Source organism: Dipodomys ordii, unplaced genomic scaffold (genome assembly GCF_000151885.1).
Source record: "Dipodomys ordii isolate 6190 unplaced genomic scaffold, Dord_2.0 Scaffold23, whole genome shotgun sequence".
In the NCBI taxonomy this organism is placed as follows: domain Eukaryota; kingdom Metazoa; phylum Chordata; class Mammalia; order Rodentia; family Heteromyidae; genus Dipodomys; species Dipodomys ordii.
The window spans coordinates 3,621,261-3,644,412 of record NW_012267239.1 but is presented as its reverse complement, the minus strand read 5'-3'; the positions used below and the strand labels follow the sequence as shown (position 1 = coordinate 3,644,412).

General features: G+C 46.4%; 1 protein-coding gene across 3 annotated transcripts in view; it reads right to left on the bottom strand.

Annotated features, from left to right (window-relative positions):
* Positions 1–3,630: 3,630 nt before the first annotated feature.
* The window catches only part of Thoc5 (THO complex 5), a 35,844-nt gene continuing 16,322 nt past the window's right edge, over positions 3,631–23,152 (bottom strand). For 2 of the 3 annotated variants that reach the window (XM_013014504.1, XM_013014505.1), the window contains exons 9-20: positions 20,790–20,867; positions 19,988–20,028; positions 19,668–19,767; positions 17,621–17,729; positions 14,407–14,508; positions 13,501–13,597; positions 12,849–12,963; positions 11,551–11,654; positions 11,324–11,411; positions 8,281–8,396; positions 6,844–7,034; positions 4,132–4,321 (exon numbers count right to left, since the gene is read on the bottom strand). In XM_013014504.1, coding sequence (XP_012869958.1) covers positions 4,258–4,321; positions 6,844–7,034; positions 8,281–8,396; positions 11,324–11,411; positions 11,551–11,654; positions 12,849–12,963; positions 13,501–13,597; positions 14,407–14,508; positions 17,621–17,729; positions 19,668–19,767; positions 19,988–20,028; positions 20,790–20,867 — 1,205 coding nt within the window. In that variant the 3' untranslated portion in view covers positions 4,132–4,257. Of the gene's footprint in view, positions 4,322–6,843; positions 7,035–8,280; positions 8,397–11,323; positions 11,412–11,550; positions 11,655–12,848; positions 12,964–13,500; positions 13,598–14,406; positions 14,509–17,620; positions 17,730–19,667; positions 19,768–19,987; positions 20,029–20,789; positions 20,868–23,152 lie in introns of all 3 variants that reach the window. The other variant, XM_013014506.1, reaches the window with a different exon arrangement.

The following is a 23,152-nucleotide window of genomic DNA, read 5'->3' as shown; positions in this document are numbered from 1 at the left end:
AGTGGTAGAGTGCTAGCCTTGAGCTGAAGAGCTGAGGGACAGCGCCCAGGCCCAGAGTTCAGGCCCCATGACTGACAAAAAAAAAAAAGAAAAAGCAAGGACAGGCTGGGGTGTCACTTAGTGGTAGACAGAACAATTGCCTAGCAAGCGTTGAATAAGCATTGATCCCTAACATGGCAATGAATAAATAAAAAGGCAGGAAACTATCTTCCAAGGGCAAGGTGATAAAAGAGAGGGGTTGGTCTTATACATGGCCCAGTGAAAAACTGCAAGAATCTCCCAAGGAATTGTTCTGGGTCCTCACAAGATGGGCCTGTTTTCCCCTGATCTGTCCATCCTTGGAATGAACAAGCAGCCCGAACAAGCAGCTGAAAGGGCCTCGATTGTCCTGGTTTCTCTTTTGTTTTAATACCTTCCTCCTTGAGCCCAAAGGATTCCTTTGTGCAGCCCGCTATTTGAAAAGGGAAAATGTGTTCTGGAGAATGGCAAGTGTAACATCCCCTGCCTAAGAAGCAGGGTAGCAGGGCTCCTCTCAGACATTTGCGGATGGGTCTGAGCACCCTTCTGGAGCTGAGCTTTTGTGCTGAGTCAGTTTGGCTGCCTTCCAGCCAAGACCAGGAACAGAGGCTGCAATGCAGGGCCCTTAAACTATTTTTAGGCCCAGTTTTAATCTGATTCAGCACAGGCAGTAAGACACAAGGCCTGAAGGTGGCCACACCAAGGAGATGCCAGCAGGGACAAAGCCCCAGGCAAGTAGGTCAGGAAAAAAACAAGATCTTACTCCACAGGCAAAGTGTCTGGAAGCCTGGGCTGCAGAAAAAGCCACAAGGCAAGGAGATGGAAGCAGGGAGCTCTTCGGTCCAGCCCTCCTCATTACTGGAGTCACTAGGAAAAATGGGGAAGGGAAGAACAGCACCTTTCAAAAAGAGATAGGGCCAACTACACCCAAGGAGCTTGTAAAAATACCCTTCCTGGCTGAGGGTGTGACTCAAGTGGTAGAGCACCTGAGTAGCAAATGCAAGGTTCTTAGTTCAAAACCCCAGGACTGCCAAAAAAAAATCAATCCATCAATCCAAAGCACTTACTGTCATAGTGGTGTTATGTAAACCTTGGCACTTCAGAGTCAAAAGCAGAAGGACCACGAGTTCAAAGCCAGCAAGTCCCAGACCAGCCAGGGTGAGTGATATGTGCAGATCAAGGATCTCTGAGCTGTGTAACACCCACCTCTGATATTTGAAGACATGACACATGCTGGGACAGAGACCCTCCGATGGTCACATTTAATGACCAGCTAAGATACCATTACCTTCTTGCACTGGACTCAGATCAGGGCTAGGAGCTTGCCAGCTCACCTTCAGAAAACCCTTACCCAGGGGATGCTGGGTGATCAGCTCAAGGGTAGGCTGGAGCTCTTTATTTTCTTAATCCCAGAGGTACACTCTATTCAAGGGTAATCAGTAATTGTCCACTTGGAATAAATATAATTACAGAAGAGACAAAACAAACTTCTGCATGGTGAAGAGAAAAATGTCTAGACTTTCATGAAAGGTAAAATTCTTTTAGTCTTGAGAGGTAGCCAATTCGATTTTACTTGCAATACATTGTTTTTCCTTTTTTTTCTGTCATAGGGCTTAAATTCAGCACCTGGGTGTTGTCTCTGAGTTCTACCAATTTGAGCCACTGCACCACTTTGTTTTCTCGTGGTTCATTGGAGATTAAGAGTCTCACGGACTTTCCTGCCAGGGCTGGCTTTGAACTTCCATCCTCAGATCTCAGCCTGAGTAGCTAGGATTACAGGTGTGAGCCACCAGTGGCTGACTTGTTTGGTTTTGATACATGGTGTTACATGTATCCTAGGTTGGTCTTGAACTCAACAGTCTTCCTGCCTCTGCCTCTAGAATTACAGGTGCGAAACACCATTCTTGATCCCTATATTTGTATCTTATTTTTCTTCTTTCATTTGGTCCTGGGGAATGAAACTAGGGCCTCACATATGCTAAGCACACACTATACCACTGACCTACACTCCTAGCACTATTTCTTATTTCTTTCGGTCATGGGGCTTGAACTCTGGGCCTGGGTACTGTCCCTCAGCTCTTAAGCTCAAGGCTAGCACTCTATCACTTGAGCCACAGCACCACTTCTTATTTTTTGTTTTTGATTGTCATTAAGGAGTTGTACAGAGGGGTTACAATTTGGTAAATCAAGTAAAATGAATAAAATGCTTCTCGGACACTGTTATCCTTCCTTCACTTTCCCTCATTTCCCCATCCTGTCCCTGCCCACAAGTTGCATACTGCAATTTTTACCACATGTATTATACACAATGACTGCATTTGTTCACCCTTCTTCCCTCTACTCCTGTGTGCCTTTCTTAAATGGAATACTGAATTGAATAATGATGGACTATAATTTTTCTGACAAGTGTCCCAAAATACTGTCACCATTTACTAACCTGTGTTGTAGGATTACAAAGATAACTTTTTTTTTTCCAGTGTTGGGCTTTAGGAAAGCACTCTACCACTGTTACACTCCCAGATAATTTTGCAAATATTTCCTTCAGAATTTTTCTAAATATTCCTTCATTCAAATAATCATCATCACTATTATTATTTTCAGTACTGGGGCTCTTGCTCATGGCTGGGGCTCTATCACTTGGGCCATGCTGGATTTTTGCTGGTTAACTAAACTTGAGAGGTGGATGAGGGAAGCCTCTTGGCTTTGTCTGGGATTCTCAGATTTCAGCCTCTTGAATGGCTAGAATTATAGACATGAGCCACTAGTGTCCAGCTTCAAACTCTTTTTTTTTTCATTGGTCATGGGGCTTGTAGTCTGGGCCTGGGTGCTGTTCCTGAGCTCTACAGCTCAAGGCACGTGTTTCTGGTGGTTTATTAGAGTCACAGACTTTCCTACCTGGGCTGGCTTTGAACTGTGATCCTCAGATCTCAGCCTCCTTAGCAGCTAGGATTACAGGAATGAGCCACCGGCGCCCAGCAATGAATATTATGATCCCTTATAGCCCATAAATTGTTTTTTTGTTTTTGTTTTTTTTGTCAGTCATGGGGCTTGAACTCTGGGCCTGGGTGCTGCTCCTGAGCTCTTCAGCTCAAGGCGAGTACTCTACCACTTGAGCCACAGCACCACTTCTAGTTTTCTGATGATTTATTGGAGATAAGATTCTCATGAACTTTCCTGCCTGGCCTGGCTTTGAACCGCAATCCTCAGATCTCAGCCTCCTGAGTAGCTAGGATTACAGGGGTGAGCTATCAGTGCCTGGCTTAAAACCATTTTTTTTTTTGAGGCACTTTGCCTTTATCTGGAAGCCTGTCCTCAAAACATCGCACGTTCTCCCTCTCAAGCTATGGCACTGTTGTTATTATTCATGGCCAGAAGTTCTGCATGGAATTCTCGAACACTGCTCTCATTGACCATGAAATGACAAGATTTAAAATGATTTTCATGATGTATTTGTCTTTTATTTACATTTTTTTTTTGGCCAGTCCTGGGGCTTGAACTCAGAGCTTGGGCACTGTCCCTGTGCTTTTGCTCAAGGCTAGCGCTCTACCACTTGAGCCACAGCGCCACTTCCAGCCTTTTCTGTTTATGTGGTACTGAGGAATTGAGCCTGGGGCTTCATGCATGCTAGGCAAGCACTCTACCACTAAGCCACTTTCCCAGCCCACAGACAGGCTTTTAAAACATGGATACTAGAGGTATGGTTTGAGTAGATCACCTGCTTAGCCAACACAAGGACTTCAGTTCATCAAAAGCAAAACACAACCACTACTACCATAAAACCATCCAATGATCAGAAACTCTGGCCATTAGAGACAATAACTGGATAGGTGGAAGGATATAGAAGTTTTTTGGCTCTGCTGACTGATTTTTTCCTGCAACCTCCTACTAGCAGTGACTTAGGAGAAGAAATACCAAGATAATGGGACCCCCTCACCCTACCCCACCAAAGTAAAAGCAAGGCATATGTGGAAAAGTGGGTGGCATGTCTCTGCAGAATCCAAATTCCTTTGCATTTTGCTTTTTTGGGACACCTTTAAAAAGCCTACCCACAAATGTTCTTTCACCCTGGCTCCCATGTGCCCTTCCAGATTATAAAACTGCCTCAGACAAAGGCCATTTGGTGCCAGTTTAATTAGCTAGTGTTTTTGGAGAATCTCCAGGATCACACACGGCCAGAGAAGAGAGCAGAGGCCCAGGACTCAGGGCAGGATGTTGAGGGAGAACAGGCTGGATAGGAGGTCAACGATGGCTGAAGAATCCCTGAGGATGGTTATATTTAAACGGCTTCATCCTGCTTGGACCCCTAGAGAAACAAGAAGAGAGTTAGCAGCTGATACCGTACCTTCCAAACCATAAAATAAATTACAGCTCATTCACACAGGGAATAGTATGTAGTTGTTAGGAGAAAAAAAGGCAGAGTTCAGGACAACTGTGAGAAAATCAGACCATGGTACAGGAAGGTGTGACAGTATTTCTGTAAAAATATCTCTATGTGTTTGTAAATGTGTGAACACAAACCTGGAAGGGCCTCACTGCAGTGGACATTTGGGGGTCAGGGCAAGTTTTAGATAGGATCTTTTAGATTACTGTTCACATATTTAACATCACTTTGTCATTTTAAAAGTATAAAGGAAAAATACTCTCTCTCCTTCTCTTTCTCTCTCTGTGCTAGTACTTGGGCTTGAATTCAGGGCCTGGGTGCTGTCCCTTAGGTTTTTTGCTCAATGTTGGTGCTCTACCACTTGAGCCACAGCTCTAGTTCTGCTTTTTGGTAGTTAAATGGAGATAAGAGTTTCATGGATTTTCCTGCCCAGGCTACTTTTGAACTGCAATCCTCAGATCTCAGCCTCCTTAGTAGCTAGATTACAGCTGTAAGCCTGGCAAAAAAAATTCTTTCAAGTTCACTTTGAAGGAGGCAGTAGCCTGGGCCTGACCAGAACCTCACCATCTTCCAAGAGCTGTGGGTTTACACTTTACCTCTCAGTGCCATTTCTATCTTAGTATCCACTTTACTGGGGAAGATATAACCCAGGATCGTGAGGTTTCTGACCAACACTGTATGACCAGGAAAGAACAGTGGCAAATTTGAAATTTGGTCTGATACCAAGCCCTTGTGCCATAGGAAGGTTGACTCATGGCCAGGCTGGGGAAGACCTGAGTCTGAAGGTCTGAACCTGTGGCACTCAGGTATAAGCAAAACCTCATAGAACACACAGCACACGGAACAGATGGCTAGCAAAAAAAAAAGAGTGAAAAGTGTGTGTGTGCTCCTTCCCCATTTCTCTGTATGATATACATTTAATGGTAACAAAGTTAATATATGGTTTTTAGTAAAGGGTGGTATGTGTGTGTCTGGGGCTTGGGGGGAATTGTAAAATGGGGAGAGGGAAGGTTTGGATTGCCCACCAGTGGCTGAGGGCTTCTCTACCTGCACTGTGCTAGGCACTTTACACCAGCCATTTCTTTTTTTGGGGGGTCCAGTCGTGGGGCCTGAACTCTGGGCCTGGGCAATTTCCCTCAGCTCTTCAGCTCAAGGCTAGTGCTCTACCACTTGAGCCACAGCGCCACTTCTGGCTTTTTTTCTTGTTGCTTATGTGGTGCTGAGGAATCGAACCCAGGGCCTCATGCATGGAAGGCAAGCACTCTACCATTGAGCCACCTTCCCAGTCTCTACACCAGCCATTTCTATCTCACCTAATTCCATCCTCCCAGGAACACCTGTGATAGGTGGGGTTTTACAGAGGTTACAGTGGAGACCCTTATTACACAGACAGGATTTTTGTTGTTGTTGTTGTTGGTCCTGGAGCTTAAACTCTGGGCCTGGGCACTGTCCCTGAGCTCTTCAGTTCAAGGTGAGAGTTCTACCACTTGAGCCACAGAACCACTTCCAGTTTTCTGGTAGTTAATTGGAGATAAGAGTCTCATAGACTTTGCTGCCTGTTTCTGGCTTTGAACCTTGATCCTCAGATCTCAGCCTCCTGAGTAGTTAGGATTACAGGTGTGAGCCGCCAGCGCCCAGCTTACAGGAAAGAATCTGAACCTGTTGAGTTCTCTTTCTGGGCCTAAAGCCCTGACTCATATCTATGACCTCATGACGCCAAGAAAGCAGAGTCCCCTGGAAACAGGTAGGAACAGTGCTGATGGGGAGCCTCCGCTCAACAATCTTCCACAGGGACTGAGCTGTGCCTCAGGTCACTTTTGCCTCACCCTGTGGGTCAGCTGGTGAGGAACCACCCATCCACCCAGCTGAGGCAATGATTGCATGTGAGTCACCAAAGAAGCATCTTCCCAGAGTGCTGACGGCCTCGGAACCATTTGTGAAGAGAAAATGATCAGAGGCTGTGCAAAGAATCTCACCCTGGAAACATGCTACAGTGGGCTGAGGTCTCACACAGACCCACAGGGGAGAGCAGCAGCGGCCTGCAGCCAGCTGGATATTGGGAAATATGATGAACCAGGCCAGTGGGAAGGGCTGGAACCAGGGGAGTGTTGGGGGGAGTTGAGGTAAAAGGAAAAGAAAGGACCTAAGACCAAAGAGAGGAAAAGCAGCCAGAGGTGCTGTGAGCCTAGTTATTCTAAATCCAGTCGTCAGCACCTGTGGGCATATTCTGGTTCCCTGACTTGTGCCAGCAATCACCCCAGAGCTTTATATACATTTTGTGTGTGTGCATGTGTGTGTGCGCGCACACCCATCCTGGGGCTTGAACTCAGGGCCTGAGCACTGTCCCTGAGCTCTTGTGCTTAAGGCTAGTGCTCTACCACTTGAGCCACAACTCCACTTCAAGTCTTTCCAGAGTATCACCAGAATCCCTTCACTTGTCCTACCTGAAGAGCCGTAGACACATCTTCTCCTGGGGAAATTCCTTGGGTCCCTCCACACTGTCATCGTGGCTCTCAGTCTCCAGGTAGACATCCAGTAGCACACACAGCCGCTGCAGCTGGTTGGTCAAGAGCTGGTGGCTAGGCCGGGGGCCACACAGCTCCTTGTAACACACGTTGACCTCGCTCTCCATGGCCTGTACAGTGGGAAAGCCAGTGCCTTCAGCACTCCTTATCTCCATGGCTAGCCACACTGGCTGGGCCTCTGTCACTAGTTGGCCCTGAAGCCACAAGAACTGCACTAGAGCCTAATAGGAATTGGGCCTGTGATGAAGCCAGACTGACTTGATCATCTAAAAGTCTTTCCTTAAAAGGACGGGGTCTTCCTGATTCTCACCATAACTTTCCCTGCTTCAAATGCCCACAGCCCGGAAGATAAGTATGTAAAGAATGGATCTCAATACAGGACCTAAATCAGGAGGCACTAGGGTCAAACATGTGCTTATCAAGCCAGGTGCTGGTGGCTCACACCTATAATCATATCTACTCAGAAGGCTGAGATCTGAGGATGGAAGTTCAAAGTCAGCCTATGCAGTGAAGTCTGTGAGATTCTTATCTCTAATTAACCATCCAAAAACCAGAAGTGAAGCTGTGGCTCAAAGTGGCAGAGCACTGGCCTCGAACAAAAGAGCTTAGGAAGCAAGGCACTGGTGGCCCATGCCTATAATACTAGCTACTCAGGAGGCTAAGATCTGAGGATTGTGGTTCGAATCCAGCCTGGGCAGGAAAGGCCATGAGACTCATCTCCAATAAACTACTCAGAAAAATCCAAGCTGTGCATCAGTGGCTCATGCCTGTAATCCTAGCTACTCAGGAGGCTGAGATCTGAGGATCTCGGTTCAAATCCAGCCCAGGCAGGAAAAGTCTGAGAAACTCTTATCTCCAATAAACACTCAGAAAACTGAAAGTGGGCTGTAGCTCAAGTGGGAAGTGGCGCTGTGGCTCAAGTGGTAGAGCGCTCTCCTTGAGCTGAAGAGCTGAGGGACAGTGCCCAGGCCCAGAGTTCAAGCCCCATGACCAAAAAAAAAAAAAAAAAACAAAACTTCTCATGGCCATAAGGCTGTTATGAAGTCTTAGATTGCAAATAACCATGCAGGGACCTCACCGTCATCCCATCCCTGCATTCAGTAAACGCTTCTGAGTTAATTCATGTTCTCCCAGAAGTCCATGACCACAGTTTCCTGTATTATAACTAAGGATGGCTGTGGCCCCTGAAGTAGGCAAGTGGGTGACATGGGTCCAGGCCTTTCCTCCACTATACAACACAGGCAGCACTTCCCAAAGTCCTGGCTGGGAACTGCTGCCATGTCCACGCCCTCAGCTGCAGTAATGCCCACCTCTCTGGGTGGCTCTCTGCACCCATCACCCCTCCGTGTACCTTACCCGGATGTTGTCATCGTTGCTGTTAGTCTTCTCTCCTTTCCAGTTCAGACAGAGCTGGAAAATGGGTGGGATGGAGGAGTATCCCGGGTTCAGCACCACAGCGGCCTGGAGTTTGGCTGAGCAGAGGAAAAAAAGGAAAGACAGTTATCCAGCTTGCCACGTTCTATTTGCCAGTTCTCCTTGCTAGCTTCCCTATATCCAGTCCATCTTAGGTTTGCCCACAATTTCAATTTCAAACCTTGAAAGAAGTTTGTCATTTCTATTTTTTCTTTGGTGCTAGTCTTAGGGCTTTAACTTGGGGACTGGGCGCTGACCCTGAGGCTTTTTGCTCAAGGCTAGTGTTCTATCACTTGAGCCACAGACCCACTTCCAGCTTTTTTGATCTTTTCTGCCCAGGTTGGCTTTGAACAGTGATCCTCAGAGCTCAGCCTCCTGAGTAGCTAGGATTACAGGTGTGAGTCACTGGTACCAGGTCCCTAAACTTCTTTTGTTCAAGATTAGCACTCTACCACTTGAGCCACAGATCTACTTCTCATGGACTTTCCTGCCTGGGATGGCTTTGAACCATGATCCTCAGTTCTCAGCCTCCTGAATAGCTAGGATTATAGGTGTAAGCCACCAGCACCTGACTTTTTGAAGATTTTTTATTTTTACTTTTCTAGTACTTGCTCTACAAATAAAACTGTTTTCCAGGCCTTTTTGCTTCATTTTTCAAATAGGGTCTCACATTTTTGCCAAAGCTGGGTTGGACCTTGATCCTATTTATACTTCCCACAGAGCTGGGATGACCATACTTGGCTTCATTGGTTGAGATGGGGGAGGGCCTCACTAACTTTTTTTTGCCAGGGCTGTCCTTGAACTGAGTAGCTGAAATTATAGATACAAGCCACCGTGCCCTACCTATTTTTTAAAAGGAATTTTGGGGATAGTGTCTTGTTATATAGCCGAGGCTGGCCTTAAAGCTCTTGGTCCTGCTGCCTCAGCTCCCTGAATGCTAGGTTTAAAGGCCTATACCACGATGCCCAGCTTGTTATTTGTTTGCCACTAGGCTAAGAATTTTTTTTTTTAATGTCAAACATGCTTCCTGTTTTCCTCTTTTCAATATTATTATAACATCAGTGTATTAGTTACATCAGATATGTTTTCTCTAATTTCTTTAATTTTAATATATTTTGTTTTGTGAAATCCTTCTAAAAAAAAACTAACATTTATTGAGTTTTTCTGCATTCTAGGCACTGTGTTTGATCATGATTCTTTTTTTTTTTTTTTTTGGGTCCAGTCGTGGGGCCTGAACTCTGGGCCTGGGTGCTGTCCCTCAGCTCAAAGCTAGCGCTCTACCACTTGAGCCACAGCGCCACTTCCAGCTTTTTTCTCTACCACTGAGCCACCTTCCCAGCCCTGATCATAATGATTCTGATATGAGTACAATTATCCTCACACCAATTTTGAAGAGACAGAATTTCCCCATTGGACAGCTACAAAGCAGCCATCTGAGTTTACCTGATGGCAGAGCTGTGTTCATATTTGGTTTTTGATTATGGTAATAGCCTTTGCCTATTTCAACAGATTCTCTAGAACTTGTGGTTTGGACATGGTTTGAGGCCCCTTCCCCCAAAAGTTCATGTGCTGGAAACTTAGACCCTCATGTTATAGACCCTTTTAGAGGTGAGATTTGGAGAGAGATAGATAGGTCTTAGGGGAGACAATGTCACTATCCTTTGAAGGGACTCTGGTTATTTGCCACAAGAGAAACTTGTTATAACACTAGCAAGCCTGGTGGGGCTGGGAAGGTGGCTTAGTGGTAGAATGCTTGCCTTGTATGCATGAGGCCCTGGGTTCAATTCCTCAGCACCAGCTGGAAGTGGCCGGAAGTGATAGAGTGCTAGCCTTGAGCTGAAGAGCTGAGGGACAGCACAGAGGCCCAGAGTTCAGGCCACATGACCAAAAAAACAACAAAACAAAACAGAAAAATACTAGCAAGCCTGCTCCTGACTCTCTCTGGCTTCCTGTCTCACCATCTGATCTCGTCCACACACATTCCTGCTATTGTGATATCATCTGCCGGGAAAGACTCACAGAGACGGATCAGGCTACTTCCAAGAACTTTCAACCTCCTACAGTTCAGGCTAAATGAAGTCTTCCTTATAAGGAACCCTCAGGAATTGTGCTATAGTACTAGAAATGGACTAATACAGAAACATGGATAACCTCCTTGGTTCAGTGGCCATAATAGCAAGCCTGGGGATGGGGCTGTGTGTTAAGTTCTTAGAAGGCAGGGCCAGGCTTGCTGAGGCTAGAGTAGGATACCAGCATAACAGCTCAGGCATAGCATCCAGGAGGCTTCAGTAGGAGCCCTGGCAGAGTTGGATTCCAGAGGAGCTTGGACGAATCAACCGCTTCTGATTTCTCTTAAGGAAATGAAGTGCCAGGACTAAGGAGGCAGGTCCTGCAACCCTGTCTTTTTTTTTTTTGGTCGGTTGTGGGGCTTGAACTCTGGGCTTGGGCGCTGTCCCTGAGCTCTTTAGCTCAAGGCGAGCGCTCTACCACTTGAGCTACAGCGCCACTTCCGGTTTTCTGGAGGTGTATTGGAGATAGGAGTCTCATGGTCTCTCTTGCCCGGGCTAGCTTTGAACCGCGATCCTCAGATCTCAGCCTCCTGAGCAGCTAGGATTACAGGCGTGAGCCACCAGCGCCCGGCGCAACCCTGTCTTTTATAGTCTGAGAGAACACCCCAGCCTTCAGTGAGGAGGAGGAAGAGAGGTCTAATGTTTGACAGTAATAAAGCAAACTCAGCCCAGGTCTGTGATTAAGGCAGAATTTCCTCAGGTATAAAAATGGAATGGTACCCCTATCCCTAAGACTGCTGAGGATTAAATGTGTGATTGTTCAAGTCCTTGATGTTCAGTGGCTCCCACCACTGTAGTGTGCTAAGTCCCTGCAGCAGGACTCTGGGACCTTTTACTTTCTCTAGGAAACCCTGATGTGTGATTTTTGGTGGTTCCTGTTGAATAGGATCACTGTGACCAGCGCAGAAATGACCTACCTGTGCCCCTCTCAATAAGTGCCATGTAGTAGAGATTGGTGTCCCCAGCCAGGCCTGCCTCCACAATGTTCTTGGTAAAATGCAGCTCCTAGAACAGGCACGTAGATGAAGAGTAAGATACAGACTTCTCTAGTCAAATCCTGGTGCTTTTGGTTGGGTGGGTGAAAGAAGCAGATAGGTGATGTGGTCCTCCGGACAGCAAGGTAGTCTGTCATTCTTCTACCTACCGTGTAATCCTCATGGGCCATCGTCATCCACTTAACTAGACGAGAGACAACCTTGGCAGGAAAGAGGTACTGGCAATCGCTGGTAACAGGCACAATGCCGTGTTCTAAAAGAGAGCCAAACAGGTGGTGTCACAGGTAGCAATCAAGTGCCACAGCTGTGCAATGAGCATCTGCCTGGGGCTTTCTGGAGGGGCTACGGTGGCCCTGCCATCTGTCCAGGAACACCTAGCAGTCAAGACATAGCCAGGTCAACACATGCCAGGAAAACAGGCAATAACCTGATCTACATCCAGAGCTATGTGTCTATGGCCAGACAGAGCACCAGCATTTATGGTACTTTATCCTTAAAGCAAATGACAGGCAGCAAAACATAAGCCCTGCAGCCAGAACCAGTGCCAGTGCCTCTGGGGCAGGGACTGTTAATTAGATCAAATAGCTGAGCTGAGTTGGCATAGCTGACCTTGACTACGGAACTGACCGGTGTTCTGTGTCAGTTCCTCTAGGGAAGAAGAGGAGAACTGCTCTAGGGTCAATTTCTGCTGGCATTTAAATAAACAAACATGCCGACACAGTCAGCTCTCCTAGATGACAATCCTCCAATCTTGGGACAGAACAAATTTCAGTAATGGTATTAGGTGCAAGGCCTGACAGACAAGCAAGGTTGCCCCAGAGAGACCAATGTCCATGTGCAGGTCGAGGGTCTCCAGATGGGTCCTGGAAACCTTTCATGAGAGGGACTCAGAGAGACCTGACACCCCTCACATACCTATCCCCACCCTGCAAGTACCTTGCACATGATAAACTAAAAGGAGCCTCATATATCTACCACCTAGGCTAGTGACTCATCACAATCCTAGGTGCAAAGGAGTGAAAAAGGCTCAGCTACCAAGAACTTTACCTCTGTAGCTCTTAGGAGAGGGATGAGGAAATAGATCCTTATATAGCACTATTCCTGGGGCTGAATGTGCAATCCCATCCCACTGCTCTTTCCCCCATGCTGTGCTAGGGGCCTGGCACGAATGAGGCTAAATTCTTGTTGGGTAGACATCAAATCTACAATGAGCTGCCCAGTCAGTGAACCTGTGGCACCCAAGGCTGTGGGGCCTCTCTGGGAGGAGAGGACAGTCCTGATGGCTCTACGGGGAGCTCAGACCTCTGCCCGCATGGGCCCATAGCTCTTCCCAGTGACACTGCCAACTCCCCTGGTCAGTAAAGCCAGGAATCCCAGGCTTTTTGATTAAAGAGTCCTGAGTACAAGGCCGTTGCTTTTGTCCCTTGCTGTATAACTACTAGCTTACCCAGGGATGCAAATTGCTTGTGGAGGGCCAGGCGGGACTGCACTCTGGTCTTCAGCAGTTTCATGGTGGTCTCCATGTGGCTGGCGCTCTGCCAGTGGTCAGCGATCACCGTATGCTGCAAATGACAGGAAGAGAGACACACCTGAGAGCTTGCCCTTACTTCCCTTCCTCTAGTACCTTCTTTCTCCTCTCCTTTGCCAGCCTGTACCACCTGGACCACTCACACCCCAAGATAGGTGCAATTTAGGAATGGCAGGATTTATCCACTACAATAGATAAGCTACTGAGTCAAACTACTAGGTTCTCAAGAGAAAAGGCAGGCTTTTGCTAAAGTACCTGCCCTGCCAGATTCTGCCAGTGGCCTCATTTTTGGCATCCTCACACAAAGGACAGAGGGAAGCAGAGCTCATGGAAGAGTGTAGCACTATAGCAATGACCAAATTACCTTCGTCTGGGAGACTACTACATTCAGGGGGAAAGAAAAACACATAGGCTGAGTATAGTTCAGTGTCCTGTGTAGACAGATGGAAGACAGGGCACAGTCCCAAGGGCAGGCATTCTGCTAGATCAAGGCCTCGACCAGAGACCATTCTGGAATCTAATTCAGGAGAAGGAGGAGCCACTCAACCAAGGAGACAGGGTTAGTACAAACCTGGGGCTGCTCTTTAGGGAAGTGGAGGCCACCAAGCTTCTGTACCCACAAATAGGGGTGACCTAAGTCAAGTACATAGTCTCTTAAAGTCAGGATGCTGTGAAAAGACAAAAGTGATTTGATGAATCATTTTTGTTTTGGTTTCCAGATATAGCCCTCCTCCCATCCTGTGCAGATCGCCAGTCCCACCGGTGTGGCTTGCTGATAGCCAGGCTTCCTGAGAAGCCCCTCCACTTCATGAGCTCCCACTGGAATCTCCCATATTCATTCCTTTCTTTTCCCCTGGCAATCTTTAACTCACATACAAACCTCAACTAAAAAATGTTATAAAACACTTATACTTTTTAAGCAATTTTAGTAAAGGAAGTGGAGCTATGGCTCAAGTGGTAGAGTGCTAACCTTCAGTGAAAAAGCTCAGGGACAATGCCTAGTACTAGCAGCAAAAAAAAAAAAGAAAAAAGAAAGAAAGAAAGAAGGAAAGAGTGACTCAGATGTGGTATTGTACACCTGTAATCGCAGCAATCTGGAGGCAGAGGCAGGAGAATGATGAGTTCAAAGCTGGCCTGAGATACATACCCTGCCTCAAAATAGAAACAAACCCTCAAAAATTCATCTTCAGGGAATTAAATGCTATATATTTGTATTGTATCACATGTTTCTCCTCCTTTTTAAAAAAATTTTTTTTCTTAGTTCTGAGGACTGAAGACAGGGCTACCCCCATCGAGCCAGCTCTCCAGGACTTATCCCATGTTCATGTTAAGCTCTGATTCCTCCCCCTTTCACGTCATCCCTTTGCCTTCTGAGCAAGAAAGGTCATGTGTGACTTCCAGCCCCAGGGTCTTCCTGCCTCTGGCCCCTAGCTTCTGGCCCCCCAGAAATACTAAGAAACAGAGGCTGCTGACTCACCCAACTTTATCAAACTGATACTGATTGGCTGGATTTGGAGTTTTCTTTCCATGATCCCCAGGATACAAACAGCTCAGCACCAAGTCAGGCGACAGCAAATCCCTGACAGAGAGAAGAGACTGCAATGAGAATACCTGCCAAGCTCATGTCTCAAGGTGGATATCGGAGGGTAGCAATGTCACCCCATACTGATGAGTGATATCATCCTTTATGGATGCTTCTTGTAGGCTGGAACTGCTGTGTGCTTAGAATGCTCTTTTTGTGCTCAAGAGCAGGTCCAGCTGCTAATAGGCTACCCTGAAACCCCTTAGTTTCACCAGCTCCCAAAAACCCATGGGTTACTTTGTAGGAGAAAAGTATCATGACATAAGCAAATAGAAACAGTGCCAGAAATAACTAATCTAACCAGGTACTGTGCTGAGCATTTTTTTTTTTTTGGTCATGGTGCTTGACCTCTGGGCCTGGGCGCTGTCCCTCAGCTCTTCAGCTCAAGGATAGCGCTCTACCACTTGTGCCACAGCACCACTTCCAGCTTTTTTTTTCTGTTTATGTGGTGCTGAGGAATCGAACCCAGGGCCTCACACATGCAAGGCAAGCACTCTACCGTTGAGCTACCTTCCCAGCCCTGTACTAAGCTTTTTTTTTGGCCAGTCCTAGGGCTTGAACTCAGAGTCTGGGCACTGTCCCTGAGCTTCTCTTCTTCAAGGCTACCACTTGAGCCACAGCACCACTTCCAGCTTTTTGTGTTTATGTGGTACTGAGGAATAGAACCCAGGGCTTCATGCATGCTAGGCCAAGCACTCTACCACTGAGCCACATTCCCAGCCCATATACTGAGCATTTCTATCTCCTTAACCATTTCTCATTTCTTTGTATGGGGAAACTTTGGACTCCTATGGTTCTACACATAAAATATAATAAACTGTTGTGAATCTCAGTCATCCTCCTGTGCCCTAGAACATCAGTTCTGATTCCTCCTTTGTATTTTGGTACCTGTTACCCATTCCCCCACTGCCTTTCCTTCCCCCAGCCTCCTTCCATCCAGAGAGAACATGGGGGAAGCTTTGGTGCTCTATCTTACTTTGACCACATCTCCTGATAACAAAAAGGCCCTCTTCAAATGCTCAGAAAGAGATATTATCACATGCACTGGAGACAAGGTGGCCCAGGGCTATGAGAAGATATAGAGGATGGCCATTACAGCCATATAGGATGGCAATTACATAGCTTATGATTAAATGTGACAGAGATGAGATGGGGTAGGAGTTAGTGCGGTAATTTTGTTATTAGAGGTTCTCCAAGGATGGCATCTGAAGCATTTGCTCTAAGTCACAGAGCACTCTCGTCTCAGCATGCCTTCAGGAACTTGACACAAGGACAATAGCAGCTGTGGCTTCTCCCTGTTCTGTCTCACTGAGACTCCTTGAACCCACGGGGCTCTGCCCACTTCACTGCCTCTCACGAACTGGAGAGGCAGTGAAAACACAGATTACCAGCTTTTTATTCAGTGTCTTTGCCTACCGAATTAACCAAAATAAAATAGGCTGGGCACTCTGGAGACAGAGCTGAGGATTGTGGTTTGAAAACAGCATGGGCAAGAAAGTCTATAAGACTCTTACCTACAACAAAATACCAAAATCCTAGAAGTGGAGATATGGCTCAAGTAGTTGGGAAAAAAAATTACACTGAAAGGCAAGGAGTGGTAGAGCCCCTGCCTAGCACACACAAGGTCCTGGGCTTCATTCCCAGTGCCAAAAATAAAAATAAATAAATAAAATAAAGCACGAGGGCTGGCAAAGTGGCTTAGTGGTAGAGTGCTTGCCTAGCATACATGAAGACCTGGGTTCAATTCCTCCAAACACATAAACAGAAAAAGCCAGAAGTGGCACTGTGGCTTAAGTGGTAGATGCTATCCTTGAACAAAAACAAGCTCAGGGATAGTGTGCAGACTCTGAGTTCAAGCCCCAGGACTGGCAAAAAAATCAAACAAACATGGCGGATGATAAACCAACTGTCACTTACCTCTTCTATGCTAAGCTTGCCTCTTCACAAGTGTTCTGGGAGAGGTGATTACAGTGCATGTGAGCAGTATGTCACAAAGCTGGCCAGCAGTCATTATACAGACCAACCAGTTGGGCACTTGAGCAATGAGCAGCAAAGGATCAGGACAACATGCTCTAACCTTACCCAACATAAACAGAAAGCTCTAGCTGAGCAATGTATGGGCTACTCAGAAGCCCTGGGCTCCCTCTGCTGGGAACACAGTCAATTTCATCCAGCATGCCATTGGGTAGTTGGTTAGCTCCCAGGCACAGGCTGTAGAGGCTTCAAGTGGCAGTGGACCTGAAATGCAGGGTCTAAGACCAGAAGACATCTTCCCATTGGGCAGAATGGGAAGGAGTAAGAAGAACACTAGTCCAACAGACACCTGGGGAGGGGTGGGACTCGATTAAGAGGAGGTTAGTTCACCCCCACTCCCTGTCTATTCTTGCTTCCTCCTACCCCTGGTTTCAGAACAATTACGGCTCTGCTCAGGGCCTTCTGGGAGAGACTGTGACTATCATTACTATACTGATGTTTATCTTCCTCAAAACCTCCAAGCCAGGTACGGTGGCACATGCCTATAACCTCAGCTACTCAAGAAATAGAGGCATGAAGTTTGAGGCCAGTCCAGTCAGTGAGAGCCTATCTCAAAAACAAAGTAAGGAACAAAAGGGTACGGGCAGGTCTCCAGTTGTAGAGTACTTGTCTTGCACTGGAGGTCCTGGTGCAATCTCCACAAAAACAAACCAACAGACCAACAACCCTCCCCCCCACCCCCACAGAGTTTGCCCAACAGTCCTCCTACCACTACTCATTACTAGCACCTAGGAATAGAAAAAGACAAGAGTGGCCTAAATTTGTCAACTTAGTCCTATCTGCCAAGTCTCCTCTCTGCATTCACAAGCTTTCCAGTGGCTTTGGAATCTGGTGGCTGTGCCCTACCCACTCAATCTGACAACCCACTGTTTTTACTCTGTCATCTGTTGTATAGTAAGACAGCTTTACAAGTGTAAGTGAGAGGGGGCTTTCAAAATCCCAGGGATGTGCTGAGACTCCAAGGCTGGGAAGACAAGGCAACACAGTGGGCATGGCGGCAGATGTTCTCCAAGGGCAGAACAGAACAGCCCCAGCCTCCCACTGTGCCCCTCCCATGTCCCCAACTGCCCCATACCCTGCACTGATGGGCGTGATCAGCTCTGTGGCAGTTGTCACTTTGGCTTTCACTGTCACAATGTTGAGGTTCATAAGATAGTAGAAGGTCAGGTGGAGCACGCTGTCATCTGGAGAGGAAGGAGGAAAACTGTCACTTGTGAGCCACTCCTATCTTTGAGAAGTCAGTACTACTAAAGAAATGAAACTCAAAGTTGCCTTTATGTCTTGTACTATACAAAAATGCAACAGCAGTAACACTGAAGGAGAAAAAAAAGAAGCATCTGCAAAGTCTTTGCTACTTTTCCTTGCACGATATGGTGGCTCATGTCTGTAACGCTAGCTGCTCAGGAGGCTGAGATCTGAGGATCATGGTTCTAGGCCAGTCCCAGCAGGGAAGTTTGTGAGATTCTTATCTCCAATTAATCACTAAAAAGCTGGAAGTGGAGCTGAGGTTCAAGTAGTACAGTGCTAGACTTGAGCAAAAAAGAGCTCAATGATAGCACCTAGGACCTGAGTTCAAACCCCAGGACTGGTACCAAGAAAGGAGAATGGGGGGAAGGGGGGAAAGGGAAAAGGAGGAGGAGGAGGAAAAGACATTAGAAGAATGGGGGAACTCTGAATAATACTGTAGTTTAGGTAATAAATTTGGGCCAGTGAAATTAACATGAGGAAGCTAGATGAGGAAATAGAAGGACTTTCCTGATGCTCCTCACACCTGTAATCCTAGTTACTCAGGAGGCTGAGATCTGAGGATCCAGGTTTGAAACCAGCCCAGGCAGGGTTGAGTCCATGAGACTCTTGTCTCCAATAAATTACCAAATAATCCAGAAGTGGAGCTGTGGCTCAAGTGGTAGAGCACTAGCCTTGATCAGAAGAAGCTCAAGGACAGTGCCCAAGTCCTCAGTTCAAGCCTCAAAACCAGCACAAAAAGGAGGAGGAGGAAAAGGAAGAAGAGGAGGAAGAGAAGGAGGAAGAGAAGAAGGAGGAAGAGGAGGAGGAGGAGGAGGAAGAGGAAGAAGAAGAGGTGGAGGAGGAGAAATAGGGGATTCTGGATGTAACAGAAGGGTAGAGATCTTGCCTACCATGTGTAAGGCCTGGGATTTGATTCTCAGCTCCACACACACACACAAAAGGAACAAAAGAAAAAAGAATATATGAGAACACTCTGTACTATCTTTAGAACTGTTGAGTTCTAAACTTCTGTGAGTCTAAAATTACCTCAAGATAAAAAATTTAAGATGAAAAAAACAGAGACCAGAGGGTACAGCATATTTCCATTAAAAGGAAGGAGAAAAATAGACACTTGAATAAAAGCTTCTAGATGCAAAGAGTAGTTTCAGAAACTACATTAGAAATCTGTAACAATGGTTGTCCTTGGAGGAAAACCAAGGACTGGATCCAAGAACCTGGTAACAGGGAAGTTGAAATTTCACTGTTAACTCTTGTACAAGAGCATATGCTACTTTTTCCACACAAGACCCTATCCTCTGCAGAATAGAGTTCTAAACTCATTTATTAAGAAGTTGCTCAAAACCTACACACTCATATAACTTACTTTGTGGATTTGATATATCAAATTCAGAATGAAGTGTACTTTTATTACACTTCCCTTTATGTATATGGATTTTTGCTGCTTTGTTGTTAGGGTTATTATGGCTTAAAAAAATAAATCAAAGCCAGGTGCCAGTGGCTCACACCTATAATCCTAGCTACTCAGGAGGCTGAGATCTGAGGATCGTGGTTCAAAGCCAGCCTGGGCAGGAAAGTTGGTAAGACTCTTATCTCCAATAAACCACCAGAAAACTGGAAGTGGTGCTATAGCTCAAGTGGTAGAGCGCTAGCCTTGAGCTGAAGAGCTGAGGGACAGCGCTCAGGCCCAGAGTTCAAGCCCCACGACCGACCCCCCCCCAAAAAAATCAAACATTTTTTATTAAATGAAGAAGAAAAACTAGAGAACTAGGAGACCAAGACAATCTGGGGTGCAAAGATGCCTCTGGCTTGCAAGGCCCGCTGTACCCACAGCTGGCCAAACTCCCAGATGCTCATAGGAGGGAGCGCAGACAGACCTTTGCACTTTAGGTCAAGCACGACAGACAGCGGGTGTCTCTTCAGCATCTCCTTGCGCTTGTCATCCAGCTGAACCCCCAGTGTGGGTCGCCGCCGTTTCTGGAAAAAGGAGAGGGCCAGACCCATTAGATGAACATTCCCCTTCCTGCTCCCTCAGGCCAGGGCCTCCCCACTGCTGCCTGGCACTGGCTGTCTCAGCTACTCAGGCAGTCAGGCTCCCCTTGGTGCAGCCCTCTCTTCCACTTCTAGGGAATTGGCACCTACAAATGTGCAGGCCCTGGCACAGCTGCACGGTGCCCCCCACTGGAATAGTGCTCACCGTGGTCTGTTCCTCCTCAGCATCTGAGTCGCTCTCATCATCTGTAGCCACAGAGAAGGTGGTTAGAGGGAGAGAGAGAGGGAGGGCTCCACATGCTCCTGAAGCCCCATACCCACAGGGACAGAGAAGCCTAGCCTGCTTTTACTTGTAGTCTTTATAATAAATCACTTACTTTGGTGATGCTTACTCAGTGAAAACATGGTATTGAATAATTCTACCACTGTTGGTTTTTTAAATATATATTTGATTTCCTTCCTTCTTTCCCTTCTTCCTTTCTTCTCTTAGCTTTCTTTGCTCAAGGCTAGCACTCTATCACTTGAGCCACAGCTCTGCTTCCAGCTTTCTGGTGGTTAATTGGAGATAAGAGTCTCATGGACTGTCTTACCTGGGCTGGCTTCAAACCACAATCCTTAGATCTCAGCCTCCTGGATAGCTAGGATTACAGGTGGAGTCACTAGCATCTGGCTCTGATCTCATTTCTATGGGCAACAAACTCCTCCATTGCTGGTGCAGTGGTCACAGTAATAGAAATAACAACAGTAATGTCCACTTGTATAACCAGAGGGGTTGCTATCTACACAAAAAATTACCATCCACTTTCTTACAGTAAGCTGTGGGTGGCAGGATTACAATCCAAAGGAAGCACTTTCTGACTTTAGGATCTAAGCTTTCTCCTGTCTGTTCCAAACACTAACCTGATTGTCAGGCTTCCTGGTCTACTGAAGCAGTCTAGTTAATGAGCTAAGGAGCTCATTGGTGGTGACCTGGTGGTCCTGGGGAGATAACCCAACCGCCATGTTACCTTGGGAGTCCTCAGAGGACTTGAATAGAGCCTTGGCTTCATCCACACTGCCTTCAATTGCCACAGACAAGGTCTTATCTAGGGACAATAAAAAATGTGGAGGAGGAGCTAAGAGATGCAGGAAAGCAAGCTAGGGGCTGAGTTTCTTCTGCTTCTGCCCCAACTCTTGGTAGGAAGCTTAATTCTTTGCCATCATTTTCTGAGAAAAAACAGCCAAAGCACAGATTCCCAGAGAGGCATCCCTGCATCCCAGAGACCAATATGTTCTCGTTCTCTCCCTCTCCCTCCTCCCCCTCCCTTTTTCTTTCTCTGTGTCAGTACTGAGGCTTGAACTCAGGGCTTTACACTCTCATTTGCATTTTTTGCTCAAAGCTGGTGGTTTACTAGTTTACCCATAACTCTACTTCTGGCTTTTTGCTAGTTAACTGGAGATAAAAGTATTGGGAATTTTTCTGCCTGGGCATTTTTCTGCCTAAGTGGACTTCAAACTTCAATCCTCAGATCTCAGCTTCCTGAATAGCTGGGATTACAGGCATAGAGACACCAGTGCCCAGTACTGAATGTCTCTCTTTTCAGGCACACATCACAGAAAGTCAAGTCCTGGGCCCACAGGCCTACAGAATTCTTTGGACAGCTTCTTAGAAGTTCATACCCAGAAGCCCACATCTGTCCATACCTGGAGATGACAGTTCTCACCTAGGTACCTATTCTCTGTTCTACATCACACCAAGCTCCTGGCTAGCACCATCTCATTTAACTAAGTGGCAAAGGACTATAGGTAGGAGCATGGACATTGAAGTCCAGTCTAAGACCTGAGGCCCTAACTCCTGAAGTATGACCTAGAAAGTGAGGTTACTACTCTAGCTTCAGTCAGTCACCACATCCATGACATGGGAATCAGCAAATTGCTGCCACGTTGGTTGGTGGGGACTGGTGATACTGATATTTGCAATTTTAATCATAGCTATTTAAAAAAATTAGTTTTTCTGGGCACTGGTGGCTCAGGCCTGTAATCCTAGCTACTCAGGAGGCTGAGATCTGAGGATCGTGGTTCAAAGTCAGCCCATGCAAAGAAAGTCTGTGAGACATTTATCTCCAGTTGACCACTAGAAAACTGGAAGGGGTTCTGTGGCTCAATTGGTAGAGTGCTTGTCTTGAGCTGAAGTGCTGAGGGACAGTGCCCAAGCCCAGAGTTCAAGCGTCATGACAGACTAAAAGAAAAAAAAAATTAGTTTTGGGGGCTAGGAATGTTGTTCAGAGGTAGAACATAAGCTTACATGCTCGAGGTCTGGGGTTTAATCTCTGGCATAGATAGGTATGTATGTATGTATGTAAGTAGGTAGGTAGGTAGATACAAAGGTAGGTACTAAGTAAGATAGATAGGTAGACAGACAGAAAGAAGTGGCTTGAAGCCAGGTGCTGGTGGTTCATGCCTGTTATCCTAGTTACTCAGGAGGTTGAGATCTGAGGATTGTGGTTTGAAGACAAACCAGGCAGAAAAGTCCCCATGAGACTTTCATCTCCAATAAATACTCAAAAAAGCTGGAAGTGGTGCCATGGTTCAAGTGGTAGGGCACTATCCTTGAGCACAAAGAGGTTCAGGGCCAGTGCCCAAGACCTGAGTTCAAGCCCCAAGAAGGACCAAAAAAAAAAGTGACTTGAAACTTACAAACAACTTTATACAGTTGATACTATCATTATAGTCATTAGAGATGAGAAACTTAAGGCTCATAGAAACTAAAAACCATAGCCAGAAAACAGATAAACCAGGAATCAAGATCACATCTGTTCAAGATGTGCTTGGCCTCTCTAGCACAGGTAACTAACAGCCTGTTCCATGTACCTGGCCTGCCTTTTTGGACTGACTCTCACTGATTCCCCTTTGTGGAACTCAGGGTCCAGGACTGTGGGATCTAGTAGGCATCCAGGTTCTGCATTTCTTTTCATTCATCTTTTAAAATTGTGGTGCTAAAGACCAAATCCAGGGCCTGAACTATACCCCAAGCCCCTACTTAATTCTCAAGGGTACAAAGAGCCACAGAAGCCTGACCCTACTTGCCCAGCTGCACTAAGAAGAGAGGGCAATAGCAGACCACTGCCTTATGTCCACCAACCATACACAAACCATCGATACCACCTCCAAACCATCAGTGGAAGATGCCTGGATTGTCTCTTTGCAGTTGGGGATTGAAGCTAGGGTCTTGAGCTTTCCAGGCAAGTGCTCCAGCCCTAAGCCCCATTTCTAGCCCTAAAGCATTCCTTTCTGTTATTTAATCTTGAATTCTACAGGAAAATGGAAGGGGAAACAGCTGAATTTTAAGCAGACACACAAAAAAGAAAATTACTCACCCTGTCTATGGGGC